The 15716-nt window shown below is 42.1% G+C and overlaps 1 protein-coding gene across 1 annotated transcript in view; it reads right to left on the reverse strand.

Moving 5' to 3' along the window:
* Nucleotides 1-15716, reverse strand: part of WWC2 (WW and C2 domain containing 2) — a 205435-nt gene that overhangs the window by 68075 nt on the left and 121644 nt on the right. Inside the window, exons 5-8 of the mRNA XM_045997408.1 lie at nucleotides 9928-10007; nucleotides 4735-4864; nucleotides 1719-1865; nucleotides 599-672 (exon numbers count right to left, since the gene is read on the reverse strand). Coding sequence (XP_045853364.1) covers nucleotides 599-672; nucleotides 1719-1865; nucleotides 4735-4864; nucleotides 9928-10007 — 431 coding nt within the window. The remainder of the gene's footprint in view (nucleotides 1-598; nucleotides 673-1718; nucleotides 1866-4734; nucleotides 4865-9927; nucleotides 10008-15716) is intronic.

Raw genomic sequence — 15716 nt, forward strand, 5'->3', positions numbered from 1 at the left:
CCTGTCTGCTGGATGAGGAGGGAGAAGTCTCCTGACCCTTCCCCAAGCAGAGTTACAAGGTGAGGAGAAGAAAGCACAGGGTTCCAAGGGCCTAGAGATAAATGAGGGAAACAGGAATCTCTCCCCCTTTGCCCTGAAGTCGGTTGCCAGAACAGGTATCTCAGCATCTTCAAGGATGTTGGCGGGAACTCTTCCCTCAAAGCAAAGGAATTACAGCTATTTACCTAGAGGTCCTTGGCCACTGTCAAGTCCTATACCCGAGCCACTGTGCCACGATTCTACCTGAGAAACCAACCTTCCCTCTTCTACTTGTGATTAAGTACTGGACAAGCGCTAAGCTTCTTTCTTCCAGAAGAGAAGAGGGCAATGTCTTGCCCACGCTTCTCACTAATTCTCCCTGTCCTTCAGCTGTCGGGGGAGACAGCGAGCAGGAAGGGCAGTCTGCAACCCTTACATCTAAAAACCCTCAAGAGTAACCCTGGTAAGAAGGCATTGGGGAACACCCAGCAGATGTCACTGTAGGAATAAAGATTAATTCTGGGAAAGAAAACCCTGTGCCCGTTGACCACTGAACATGGAAGAGCTCCCCTCTTGTTACCTTCTTTTGGCTTCTTCATACTGTAGGCTCAGTCTGACCTTTTCAGCTAAATTTGATCTACTTCTCACTCCGATCTGGTAAATAAACAAAAGGAGAAAAAAGTCAATTAACTCTGCTAATGAATGAAGGTAAACTGCTTTTGTTTCTAGGAGGCACAAGTAATTGGAAAACTAAAGAAGATGGTCTTGAAATTGGGAACACCAGTTTAAAAAGGCACTTACTTTCTAGTCTCAGTAGGGGCAAAACATTTCTTTTTAATTCAAGCCTGTCTGTTTTTCAAAGATCCTTTGAACATCATTTTCTCCACACATTCAATTCAAGATAAAAAGTATTATGTCAATGTTTCTGGTATCTCAGAGTTTACGAAGGGTGTACAGTTCAATAAAATTTATGGACTGAAACTAATTTCCTTGCCTCCGTGAGCTCAAATTCCATCATCTAGCTTCTAAATGCAAAAACCATAAACTAAATAACTTCAAAAACGCATTTTTCAAACAGGTAAGTCTTACTGTTGATCTCTACCTGTTTCATTTTCATAGCAGAGAATTCAAGGAAGTAAAAAAGAACACAAAAATAACAGCAAATGAATTAGAAAAGTAAGCATCCGCTGAATGGCATCCCAAAAAGAATGCAAAAAACAGTTAACAGAAGTCAAGCCATGGCAAGTATCTTCAAATCCTGAGCATAAACCATAACTTAAAGTTTTAATATAAATAACTTTTGATCTACAAAAAAAAAACTTTTTTAAGGCAAATTTTTTTTGTTTCTTATTAGCCTCAATGTTTAATTGAAAAGATCTAAATTTTGAAGACATTAAATGTAATAGGAAAAACTTAAAATTCTCACGCATCTCTACCCTTTCAACAACATCTCCAAATAAATACAGTCTGAGAAAATTCGAACCAAGCTGTTCACATGGACAGATCCTGATACACTTGGCACCCAGACAGAAAAGGTAAGACTCCGAGTTTTTAAAAGCAATCGAGGAGGCTGAAATATTGAATCTACACAGCTGCAAGGCAAACCACCTCGCTAGCTCCTGTCCCACTTGCCATCCATCCTGTAATTCGGGCTCATCAAAGACAGTGCTAGGGCCAACCCTTCCGCGCGGATAACTTACGTCTCCAGAAATGCTTGTCTGTGACCCGGCGTCAAGAGTCTGTCTGGAGAGAGATAAATGCGAGTTCACAGGACTGGATCTCAGATCTGGCTCGGATGTGCCAATGCTCTGATCCAAGTGGAACCGCTCCTGCAGCTTAGCAAGACTCTGTTCAGGAAACACAAAGTCCGACCTAGAGCTTAACACTTAAGATGCAGAACCTCCCCAGTGGGTCAACTCAAATCGAGAGACGCAATCTCGATAGGAAAAAACGACTTTATTTTAACAGGTACTTATCACGTTAAATTATTGAATAAATAAGATGAGACCATCATTTTGCACAAATACATGAGTGACTCTGGAAGTATGTGAGATCATCATAAACAGGTTACCTTACCTTCCCCAAGACAGCCCGGGAATTATTCCTGCTGTGCGTAACGGCATCTTTATACATGATACATGCATTTCTTGTTTTTAAAATTTCATTGAAGAGAGCTCTATTTTAAAAAGACTCATTTTCACTTCTCATTTCATACAGCAGGAATTATGGAAACACGGACTACCGACAATGCAATCTCATTGCAGATACAGCAAGAAAACTTCCTCTGCAGCAGACTCCTGGAATGATGCCTTTCGCACATCTGGATGGAACCCAAGGGATCATCGGCTCCCACTACCGTCAGAGAAGAGGAGACCCAGGGCCAGGAGTCCCAGTCCTGGCGGCTGATCCAAGCTTGCTCTTACACCCAGACTTAGTAAATTGCGCTTACTTTAACGAGAGGACGTGAGCAAGGGACAGTGTTAAGAAGGAGAAAAATCTTAGCTATGTTGCTACCAACCCAGATTCCCCCCTCATTAAACACTAATAAAAATGGTAAGAAACTCATTATTACTGACTTTAAGAAAAGTCAGGATTTAATCCTGACATTTACAATTTTTATAATAAAAAATGAGAAATGTCCCCCCAAATTAGAAACTTCAGAGATCTGATATGTGCTTTTTACCTAAACTTCTTTATTTTCTTTCAGAGGAGTATTTCGGAAAAATGCTTGTACGAGAGGGATAAAACTCAAGGAGTCCCATCAAATAATATACTACAGAAAAGAACAAAGAAACCTTTTAGTGACTCTGGGCAAGTCTTTTCCATTTTCTCATCAGTACAGTGAAAAGACGAGTATTTTTTAAATCTGTCCGTGTCGACAGTGCTCCTCATCAGTTTAGGTCAGGACTAGCATGTTTTTTGATGAAAAAGAAGAGACTAGAAAATCAATTCAGACCACGTTGCTAGTATTAAGAGTATTAAGAAATAAGTATTAAGAAATATGGTGCGTGGGGGCGCCTGGGTGGCTCAGTCGTTAAGCGTCTGCTTTTGGCTCCAGTCATGATTCCAGGGTCCTGGAATCAAGCCCCGCATCGGGCTCCCTGCTCGGCGGGAAGCCTGCTTCTCCCTTTCCCTCTCCCCCTGCTTGTGTTCCCTCTCTCGCTGTCTCTCTCTCTGTCAAATAAATAAATAAAATCTTAAAAAAAAAAAAAGAAAGAAATATAGCGTGTGGGTGTGGGTGTGTGTGTGTCCAACATAAAGACACTGTTGTGTGACTGGGTTGTCATTAGACTGTATCTCTTACAGTGGTTCATGGTCAAAGGGCTCCGGAAAGTCACAGAAGCTCCCACTTAATGTCCCTCTCAGCTCTAATGCTGATTGCCCTACCTATTAATTGTTTTTTATACTTTAAGTAATTGAAAAGAAATCTAATCTTTTTTTTTTTTTAAGATTTTATTTATTTGACAGACAGAGATCACAAGTAGGCAGAGAGGCAGGCAGAGAGAGAGGAGGAAACAGGCTCCCTGCAGAGCAGAGAGCCCGATGTGGGGCTCGATCCCAGGACCCTGGGATCATGACCTGAGCCGAAGGCAGAGGCTTTAACCCACTGAGCCACCCAGGCGCCCCGGAATCTAATCTTTTAATTTAATCTGGTCTGTGTATAAATCCAAATTTCTTCTTTATGGGAACAATCAAAGATAACCTCCAACTGCTGAATTATAAAGTTCCAATGTAAATTTGCTCAAGTTCTCAACTTTTTCCGAAGGACCGGTGATGTGCATTTTAGGAATTACTCATTTAATCACCAGGGTCATTGTGGAACAAAACAAAAATACATCCAAATAAATTTTTCTATGTTTCATGTATATATTTAAAACCACATACTCTAGAAGCAAGGCTGCCTAGGTTTAAGTCCTACCACTTCTGAGCTGTGTGACTTGAAGTTACTTAATTTTTTTTGTACTGCAATTTCCTGTCTGTAGGTAAGGATAATACGAGCCCATCTCCAGGGTTGCCGTCAGAATTAAATGCACTACTTTCATGCGAGGCAGGGAGAAGATGGCCCAACACACAGTCAGTGCTCAGAAGGATTTGCTATTAATACTATTATCCTTTCTATTTGATTTCTTCTTGCAAGTTATTTCAAAATTCCCTAAAGGCAAAATTACAGGTGTTTAAGAATATGCACCTATATTCAGTGAACATTTTGAAAACTGACATGAAGTAGTTGACTATAGTATTTAAAAGTAGCGTTTCTACTAAGAACGCGAACATTGCCACTGGCTCTAACATTTTTCCTAAAACACAGACTAAATCCTTACTCAGAGCTCCAAATATCTGAAATACAAAGAATTCTCAGGCCTTGTGATAAGTATGGGATGGAGGGAAGGTTAAGAAGAGGAAGAAACACACTCTTCGGGAAAAAAGAACCAACCTGACTATACTTACTGAAAATAGGCATTTAAAATGCAGGATACTGATCACTGAGTGGTTGTTTCTTTTGCACACAAGGCTGGATCAGCATACAGGAACCTAGGAACCCACCAATTTACCTCCAACGCCACCTGCGGCTTCAGTGCCTAGGCCAAAGTCTGTCTGAATGAGGCAGCATGAGCAAGGGCCATCCAGACTCTGATGGAGAACTTCGGCCTCAAGGAGAGTTTCTGGGGCCCCAGAGGAGAGGCGTCTGAATGAACACAATGTTTCGCAACATACCTGCATCAGATCTTGCTTTTCTTTTTCTCCTGAGCTAATAGCCTTTCTGATAGATTTCAGCTCAGTTAGAATGGCTTTGGCTTCACTAAGTTCATAGCCACTCTGGCCTCCGGACATTTTTTTATCTATTCTGTTAAGAAAAAAAAGAAAAGAGAAAAAAAGTCAAAGAGGGTTGACAGAGTACAAATTAAACGAACAGTCTAGGAACGGGTTTTCGGGCTGTCGCAGCTGGCTCATGACTCTACTACTTGCCTCCCACATACCAGGACCATGCTCTCCAGCGGATTGTTTCTTCTGCTTTCTCTTCCAACCACTTCCAGCACTCTCCCACCGCCCACCTCATGCCCTGTCCATTTCTCATCATTTTCAGGCTCAGTCATTTTGCCTTCAATTGTTTTGGGTGACCCCACCATGGGCCAACCTGCTAAGCCCGACCTCCACCCTGAGGAGGGTTAAGGCCTTGGGGAAAGGATCTAGCAGGACAGAAGTAACAATAAAAAGCTACAGGAAGTATGGGATTCCTCCCGGTTGCCTAATTTTACATAGCCGTAATGTCTGTGCCAAACCAAGCACAGCGCCTACAGGCTGGCGGGCCTTTCCGCGGTGCAAGTGATTATTATTTATACTAGCGCGTATCCTACAATATTTGGATCGTGTGGTTAGTTTCTTCTTTTAAAATATATGAGGGGCACCTGGGTGGCTCAGTGGGTTAAAGCCTCTGCCTTCAGCTCAGGTCATGATCCCAGGGTTCTGGGATCGAGCCCCGCATCGGGCTCTCTGCTCGGCTGGGAGCCTGCTTCCCCCTTCTCTCTCTCTGCCTGCATCTCTGGCTACTTGTGATCTCTGTCTGTCAAATAAATAAAATCTTTAAAATATATGAAAAGTACTTGTTCTGCTTTTATGACCGTTAGGAGTCGAGATAAAACTGCTTGCCTTGTTGACGAGTTCAAATCTCGGAATAAGGCAGAAGGCAGACGTGTTCATCTGTCAACTAATGTTGAATAAAAAGCTCTTCAAGGAGTTCATTTATTGCGTCCCCCAGATCTGCTCACCAAACGTCCTTACAGTTCGTATGGCACCCTATGTCAGAGGATTTCAAGTCTAATTCTTTGTGCGTAGAAGGACCCAACCGAATTAACTAGTTGTTGTTGTTGTTGTTTTTAATGGTTTAACAGTGTCCTCATTCTCACTCTCTTGGTTCTCTCCGACCACCGACGCTGTCCAGGATTCATTCTGAATACAACTTGGGGTTCCCCTGAAGAGCATACGGCTACGCCTCTGCCCCAACAGCCAACGACTCTCATTCTTGGACATACTCTTAGTCTTATCCACAGAAATATGGCACCTTTTATGCCATGGAGAACTGGCTCTGAGCTCATCTGGTTTAAAACATTTAATGATTTATATTTATTTCTATGATCTGAAAACAAAAACAAAAACAAAAAACCACCACCAACAATGCCATCTTACTCATTCTCCCAAAGTTTACTCAAGCAACTACAGTTGGCAGATAACGTATCTCCCTGTGTACGGTTTTAGTAAGTATTTTATTGTTGCCAAACAAAGTCTTAGCCTAAGAAAATAAAAGGAATTTCATCATAAGGTTATTTGCTAATAAAAGTAAGCACAACAAATGAAATCAGTGAATTAAACAGTGGTGAGCACAGCCAGTGTTTAGGGCTGGAGGGGACCCTTGAGATCTACTCATCACGCTTCCTCTAAGTGAAAAAGCAAGACCAGAAGATTTAGGCAACTTTAGCCCCTAAATTGCATAAACACTTAGCAGCAGGGACAGTCCTCAAAATGACATATTCAGGCTCAGGGCTCTTACGCTATTACACTTCGAATATTTGATAAAAAGCACAGGTAGTACTTCAAATATTCATTAATTCCATTTATTTGGGAAGGGATTTATCAGTGAAATTGTTGACTCCCTTAAGTACTATATCTACTCACCTAGTTGAGGCAAAAGTCTCACTTTAATTAAAAAAAAAAAATCTATGAGATTTCATGAAATAGCTATGAACACAAGACTCTCGGACTGTGTCAAAGTGAATTTCTAAAGCCCAAATGATTTCTCCCTATTTGTGCAAAACCTTCGGAATCTGAGAGTTAAAACAAATCTTTAAGTCAGAAATCAACTTTAGCACTTAAAAACAAAGGCAGGACTACTTCAAGACTGCTCATTTTCATTTCAGAGAGCTTTAAAACTAGATTAAAATGTCCTGGCTAGGGGCGCCTGGGTGGCTCAGTGGGTTAAAGCCTCTGCGTTCGGCTCAGGTCATGATCCCGGGGTCCTGGGATCGAGCCCCGCATCGGGCTCTCTGCTCAGCGGAGAGCCTGCTTCCTCCTCTCTCTCTCTCTGCCTCTCTGCCTACTTGAGATCTCTGTCTATCAAATAAATAAATAAAATCTTTAAAAAGGAAAAAAAAAAAATGTCCTGGCTAACCACTGCTCAGTCTGTGGCTAACCACAAACAAGGACAAGTCAGGTCAACTCAGCACCTGCCCCCACGTTGCCCCGCCCCCACCGGGGAGCCCTCCAGTCTTTCTCTCAGACTCCTTTCGGCCTTCCCTGAGCACATCTGTTTTCCTCTAACTAGTGTTTTTCTCTTTAGCCCCACGTTTCTCCTTTTCTCCTCAATTCTACATCTTCCACATTTTCTCTCTTTTTTGACCCTGACCATAAGATAAAGTCAAACAAAATATTAGCATTATTTGCTGATTTTTAAAACAAAGTACTGTGCTTTTCTGTTTTTGAGAAATACAATTTTATATTCTTCCCTAAAAAAATTTTTTTTAAGTTGTTTTGTTTTTTTTTTTTTGTGGGCGGGGGGGGGGTGGTTCTGAGTACTGTATTATTAATTTCCTCTATATCTTAGTCTCTTCCAAAAGAGAAGAGATTCCCATTTGCATGCCTTCCCTGGAGAATATGTGCCCCACCCCGAGCCAGATTTTCACAGGCGAGGTATACACTTTTGGCTGGCTGAGTGTTTCACTTCTCATTTTCCACTTCTGAGTGAATGCTCAAGGTGACAAAGCAGAAACGTCTTGGTCATATCTGTCTACACATACGCTATGCTACGGTCTAGGCCAAAGTCAACTCTGGAACCACAGACAGAAATGAATAATGTGGAGAATAAAACTCCATTCATTCATCCAGAATAAACTCTTGTACTCAGTAAAATGAAAGCTGGAGTTCAAATTACATTATAGCTCCAGATTTGGCAAAAATAGCCCATCCCATTGTGAATAAATGAAAAGTTACAAAAGCCTGCAGTAGGATTCTATTTAAATCTTTCCAGAAATACATTTTCTGTCAAAACCCCAAGGAAAAGTCCCTTTATAGTATCAGGAATGTGGTTTCTTGAAAAGTATGGTCTCTGGATTCAATCAATTACTAGTCAATGTTCTCTCATAGTATGGTGGTTAACATTTGAATGAAAACAGCTTTATTTTGTCTATAGTTAGGATCAACAGGAGAGGTCTCTGATGTTAGATATCGTATCTTTCCGCTCTCTCGCTCTCGGTTCAAGGGATTAGAATCATTGCAAGAGAATGCCTGAATTTCTACAACAAATGTCTATTGTTTTCTTGTGGAATGTTATTGACAGATTCTTAAACATGCCTTGGATTCCTATAAAAATGGCTTGCAAGCAAACTGCTTTAAAACAATACAGCATTGTTATATCAATATAACAAAACAGCAAGTTTGGCTAACCTTTAATCCCGGGTGGTGACATGAGTTACAATTTCATGTGCCTTAGAAATGTTTACCGTATAGCTAAACATTTCATAGGGCTCTTCAGAGTATGCTTTCCCTCTCCATTCCCACCACAAAGCCCTCCTTTATGTGACCTGCAATTACAGTATCACACTGATGTCATGCTAGGTCTGCTCAGTTCTTCCGGGGAGCTCTGAAGCCGGCTGAGGTTCTTAGAACACAGCCATACCCGAGAACCACCTACAGATCGCTCAAAGTATATACCTAGATGGAGACCAGAAACAGGTATTTTTTTAAAAAGCTCCTCAGATGATTCTAAATGCAGTCAGGTCTGAGAAGCACTAAGACAGGAGCATCTGAAAGAATAAAATGCTGAGGATTACATGAGGTGAGCGGCAAAAAAGAAGACTGAGCCATAAGACCCTTGTCTGAAATCAGTCATGTGACGCCGGTCAAGAGTCGGGACCAGTGTCCGGAGCTGTAACCCGTCGTGCAATCACACGGGACAGTCAGCTTATGTCTGTCTGGCCAACAAACACGGGGTCTTGAAAAGGGATAATGCCCTGCTGCCTTGGATTGCCGCAGAAGAGATGGGGGGACCCACAGGCCATCAGGAATGCTCTATAAACACTGCCCCACAGTTGGCACAGAGCCCCGTGCACAGAGGAGGGAAGTAAAAAAACAACAACAAAACCCAGCTGAATGCCTTTTGAGGGATAATGCCTTCCATCCTCTCTGTGGTCATGCGGCTGAGAAAACCATCAACTTCTTGCCTCACACCAGAGACCCTGGGGTGGGAAGCACCAGCGCTGGAAAGCCCAGTGAGCCTGTCAGGGTTTAGTGGGGCAGAGCCTTGTCAGCTGGGATAATGGGGCTTATGGGGGCTGGGAACAGGGCAGAAGATTCCAGAATCCACTACCCTCTGCCTGTCTGTATCTTCCTCAGCCTGGCCCAGTGTAGAGTCAGGCCAGTGGCTCATCAGACTTGACTACAGAACTGGAAAGGAGAGAAGGAACTTGGCAAGTGAGGAACCCGCTCGAGCTTTCCTGCTGACCCTAATTTGCTCCCTGAGATCAGCCCCGGTTAGGGGGTGCCTGGGGCTGATAAAGAGGCAGAGAGACGCCTCCCACCGAGGGCTCCAGGCAGCAGAGGCTCACGCTGTCCAGCTGCAAGAGCCCAACATGGCGGTGCTGACCTCAATCTGGGCGGTAGGCGCCCACACACAACGGCTTCTCACTGCTTTCTTTGACTCTGATGATGCATAAAACGTCAGACCTTTTCAATGTATATAGATTTTTCCAAGGTTTTTGTTGGTCAGTTGACCATTTTCTTTGTTTTTTTGGTGTGAGTTCGGAGCTTTTTACTTTATGTTTCTTTGAGACATCTCTTAGGTAGGATGGGTACTTCCATTTTCTTCCTAGGAGTTAGGGGGCTTTGAGCTATTCTTAATTTCAGTATTTTCATACTCACTGTTGCAATGTTTCAAAGCCTTGTTCTTTATACAGCAATTCTTGCTTCATTTGTGAGAGTTCTCTCTTCAGCTTTTTAACCTTTTGTGAGAAATCAATGTAAATAAGAATGTTTGTAAATAATTAGCAACGCTGTTTTAAAAGATAGTCTAACAGTAAACTATTAAACACGCAGACACAGCCATTAGCTTAACATTTACTCTACTGGCTTCCCCCGACATATATTCTGTGGAAGGCAGGTTAATTGTGTTTAAATTATCAGTGATGTTCATTATCACCTGTATCTACCCTCACGATCATAGTTAGCAACCTTCCTGCGAGCTGGCATCATGACTTTCTCCGTTCTGTGATAAACAGCTAGGAAGGGGGGAGTCAGAAACCCCGATTTCTGTAACTCCAACAGCGCGTGCTCCTCCTTCCCTCCTTCGCTACGCTCCAGGACCGCCGGCCACCTGTTTTCTCGAATGTGTCGGAAAATACCCGCTCTGCTCCTGCAACATGCTGCTCCCCCTGGCCGGAAGGCTTTCCCTCAGACCTTCCAGAGCGGACTCCTGGCACTCAGGTCTCCACTCACACGTTGCCTTTTGGAATACAACTTCTCTAACCACCCCAACCATTACTGTTCTATGTCGTGCACGGTACTTCTCAGGAGCTGAAATTTTCTGTGTAGTTGTTTACTGTCTGCCCCCCATGGGAAAGTAAGCTGCATTACATCAGCTGTACCCCGAAGTTCTAGAAGACTACCAGGCACTATGAGGAATAAAAGGGACAAGGACAAGCACTGCATGATCAATAAACATCTGTCAATCTGATTAATATATATATATTTATTTATTTATATGACAGATATATATATATATATATATATATTTTCTTTTTTTTCCCCTGTTGCCAAATACATTCTTGGTGAAGACAATGCTAAAATGTGATAGGTCAAAAGACTAGCAGAAGCCTGGTTTAGTCACAAACTAAAGGTTTTCCGTGGGTGTCAGCAATTTACTTCTATATTATAGCCTTAAATTTGAAGCACATTCTGACGGGCAGCATTTCAACATGCTTTTGAGCTTTTATTTCCTATTTAGTCTATCCATTCCACAAAAATTTACTGACTTTCCACTATGTGTCTGTCAGGTCCTGGATCTCAAGTGTGAATCAAGCAGACATGATCTTTGCCCTCACGGGCCCTCCAGAACAACGCGGGGAGCCAGACCTTGAGCAAATAATCATCCGATGAAAAAAATCTTACCAATTAATGGTAATATGGGGGATAAAAAGGAAAGGTTCGGGATACTTCAGGATGAAAAGGGGGGACGGGACCCGATTTGGTGTGAAGAGCTGGACACAGCCTGTCTGTGGAAATGGTGTTTAAGCAGAGTGGGTCAGTGGAGCTTTGCTCGGTAAAAGGGGGTCCTCAAAAGGCAGACCACAAACCCTAAACCATGGGAGGAGGAAACTCAAGTCTCTGGGATTTGGGGGCACCTGAGTGGCTCAGTTGGTTAGGCGTCTGCCTTCAGTTCAGGGCACGATGTCGGGGTCCTGGGATGGGAGCCCCTTGTTGGGCTCCCTGCTCAGCAGGGAGTCTGTTTTTCCCTCCCCCTCACGCTCTTTCTCTGTAATAAATAAATAAAATCTCTGGGATTTAGAGTATGCTACCATTTGCTGGATTACAGAGGTGGTTTGCAGCACGAAATGCGACTGGAAAAGAAGGCCTTATATGGAGTTTTGAAGCCATGTGGAAGATTTCTTTCTTTTTTAATTTTAGTTGTTTTTTTTTTTAAACTTGACAGAGAGAGAGAGACAATGAGAGAGGGAACACAAGCAAGGGGAGAGGGAGAGGGAGAAGCAGGCTTCCTGCTCTGCTGAGCAGGGAGGCCGATGTGGGGCTTGATCCCAGGACCCCAGGATCATGACCTGGGCCAAAGGCAGATGCGTAACGACTGAGTCACCCAGGTGCCCCAGATTTCTAAATCTTAAGAACAAGGAGAACTGGGGAGAAATTTTAAAGCATGATCTGCTTTATGATTTTTAAAAGCCACTGTGATGACTGTGGTGACTGGACCAGAGAGGCCAAAAGGGGTCATTCCACCCGCACTGCGGGCTGGCGTGCAGGCCGTGTCTAGAGAGTGAGCCAGAGGAAGAATATATTTGGCAGGCAGAGTCAACAGGCCTTGGTGATGGGCTCAAGGTGCAGGGTGAAGGAGAAGATGTGTCAAGGATCACTGCCAGGATTTTGGCTTGCCAGGCGGAGGTACACCTGGAGGGTGGGACCAGATCTGGGGGTAAGATCAAGGGTGTTCTTTGAGACATTTACTTCTCTGATACTCAGGAAACTTCAAAGGTCATTGCAATATGGAGGCTTGATGTTCAGAAGTTTCTGGACCAGAGATATAAAACTGAGAGTCACTGACATAAAGATAATATTTTAAATGCATGAGAATAAATGAGATCACATACACAGTGTGTACTGAAAACAGAAGAAAGTCCACAACACGCCTTGGATATCCTCATCATTCAGAAATCTACCAGAGGAAGGGACAAAACGCACCGCAAAGTGGCGGCAAGAGAAATCAGAGGGAAAACAAGGCATCCTGGAAAATGACAGCAAAAAGTCAAGAGGGAGAGTAGGCACACGTAGAATAAAGTGACAAGGACAAGAGCCGTGTAGTACTCATGTTCGCACTCCTAAGGCACAATACTTGGGTAGTATGGATATTCAATCTTTATCTGTTGATGAATCATCTGTTGAGTTTATCTGAATGTTTAACAGTTTGTGCCCTAAGGCACTTATATTTGAGGAGGGAAAAGTAAACACAAATCATGATGATGCAAGGCCCTCTTTCTAACTACAAAGACAGGTATAAACAATGCTACTGGAATCCACAGGCGCAGGAGAGCACTTCTGGCTGGCCTCACGGAGGAGGAACCATCCGAGCTGGATTGTGAAAGTGCTTTAACATCCACGAAGAACAGTGAGCTCGTTTGCAGTGGGTCATAAAGACCTTTCAGCTGTAGGATTCGATTATTATCACGTCAAAAGAACCATCAGTAATCAATAGCTCATTCCACACGCACTTCTACTTCTGACAGCACCTCTGAAGAGCTGTTTACCGAAGACTGTAACATTTTTATTTTAAAACAACCACCGCATTTAATCCAAAAATCGATAGCAACTCAAATAGCTGGCCTGAAGCCTGTCTTTACCTCGGAAAACACAGTTGACAGAAACAATGGCGATACTGAGCCCACTTAGAACAATTAAATTAAAACAATGAGCGTGTCTCACTGACATAAAAGAGCATTCTACTTAAAAATCATTTGGACTACGATGACACATCGATTTAAATTTTTTTCAAAAGTCATCATTTAAGATCTAAAATTAACTTTTGAACTTTCAGGCTCTTGTCTGCTTAAGTGATGGGAGGGAGGTTTTATTGTGCACTGAGGGACAATGATGGAGGAAGCTAATCTGAGCTTGCTTTCATTCCACACTATTTATTCCACCTAATGTTGTAAGCAACTGCTTCCTTCTGGGGGAGTCTTCATTGTGGATTACCTGAATAAACCTTACCTCCAAGTGTCAGTGTTGCATTTTATGATGCTAGCTCTGAAAAATGTCTGATTTCCATTATAATGACAAGTGAAAACGGGGATTATTTCCAATCAAACAGCATCTGCAAATTCTATTCCGTTTCAAGAGTATGGTCTGAACTAGTTCAACAACCTTTCTTCTCCCAGAACCATGTGACATCATTAACTATTTGAGGATCACTGTTACTACTCTTTAATTCTCCATCCCACCCTCTAATGTAAGCCACAGAACGCAAAAACCAACGTCCTTACATCACGGCTAAAGGATTAAGCTAATGCTGACTTGCAAATTTAGCACAATGTAGACTCAACCAGGAAGCAATAATGACAGCTAAAATTCATGAGAACCTTATGTATTCCCGGCATTGTGCTAAATATAAACGCCTATTTTCAATCCTCACAGCTATTCTATAGATAGTTTTAATTCTTATTTTATAGGTGAGGAATCTCAAACCAAAAAAGAATAAGTACTGTGCTGATGCTTACATTGTTAACAATCCAGAACCCTGGACAAGGTTTTTAAAACTATAATCATTAAAGCTGTAGTTATTAATGGCATGATAGTACAAACAGGTAAGATCAGAGATAAACTAGAATTTTTTAGAAAATGACCCGCATAAAATCTAAGGCCCTTATTTTTACCTTAGAAACTTCATTATTCTTACAGCCCAACCAAGTGGAACACACGAATAGCCCCACAAACCCTAGAGTTTATGCTTTTTGTCTCCTACATACTCAACTTTCTGCCACAGCCAACCATCTAATTATAGACTTACTTCCAAGGAATCAAATCTCATAACCCACAGTATTAAATTGGAGGCAAGAGACCCATGGCTTTTGCACATTTCCCGCTTTCTATTCTGACTACACCAAAGCAACTGACATTTTAAATTGATTTTAAAGTTATTTCTGAAAACCAGGAAGATGCTGTGATTAAATGTGATGAATATGACTGGAAATCACGGACCTTCTTCCCATTTCCGACAATCCCGGTGTAATAAGTTTTATTTTGAAAGGAGGAGGAAGAAGATGACAATAACAGAAAAGTAAATTCCAGAAATCTGTGGACCTTGGAAGGATCACAAGACAGGCAGGTTTCAGAAGTTTGCCCTAAAAGTGAACCCTGCAACATTAGAGCTATAATGAGCAAAATGGTATTTTGCTAATGACTACCTTCCCTTTTCACCACTTTCTCTACTGTCTTGCCAATACGGTCGTGTTAGGCAAGTCAACAAAGGGCAACTGTCAACTTGCTCCTTCTAGGGATCTTTCTCCTCACCACCACTTCCACCTCCCTGAAAATCCTTCACCACATCTCATCTCATCTCAACGGTCACCTTTAAAGAAAATGAGAAATCAGCTCCAGGTAGATAAAGGATCAATAATAAAACAACCTCGCACTTTACTAAAGAACAGAGGAAAACAGAACCCCACATGCTGTTGGAACCATTTATTATAGCTAATAAATGGATTCTGTCATCAGAAACAAGATGACTGAATACAATGTGTGTGTGTGTGTGTGTGTGTGTGTGTGTGTGTGTATAACTCAAACTTTAACAGTAAGAAGAAAACAAAGCAAAAGCCACTGGAAAAAATTGTAAGAAATATTTATGAAATATACTTCCTGGAGATACACATAATAAATAAAAATATAGACGATCCTTTGCTAGATGCCCAAAAGTAACTCAAATAAGCCAGTAAATTGCCATATGACCCAACAATTCCACTTACCCAAGAAAATTGAAAACATATGCCCACATAAACTCTTGTGCAGGAATGTTCATGTACTCCATAGTAGCCAAAAAGTGGAAACAATCCAAACAAACACCAACTAATAGTGAAGAGATGAAATGTGGTGTGTCCGTATGTTGGAACATTATTCCGTAATAAAAAGGCATTAAGTGCTGACACCCGCTACCACAGGAGTGAACCTTAAAAACACTGTGCTAAGTGTAAGAAGCCAATCACAAAGACCACATCAGATTCCATTTATATGAAGTGCACAGAATGGGCAAATCTAGAGACAGAAAATAAACCAGTTGTTGCTTGGGGCTTGCGGGTGGAAAGACGTGTGGGGAATGGGTAGGAACTGCTAATGAGCACAGAGTTCCTTTTGCGGGAGACAAAAACTTTCTAAAATTAGATTGTGACCATGGGCATACAACTGTATAAATACAGGTAAATTGTATGGTATGTGAATTA

This window comes from Meles meles, chromosome 2 (genome assembly GCF_922984935.1).
Source record: "Meles meles chromosome 2, mMelMel3.1 paternal haplotype, whole genome shotgun sequence".
Lineage (NCBI taxonomy): Eukaryota > Metazoa > Chordata > Mammalia > Carnivora > Mustelidae > Meles > Meles meles.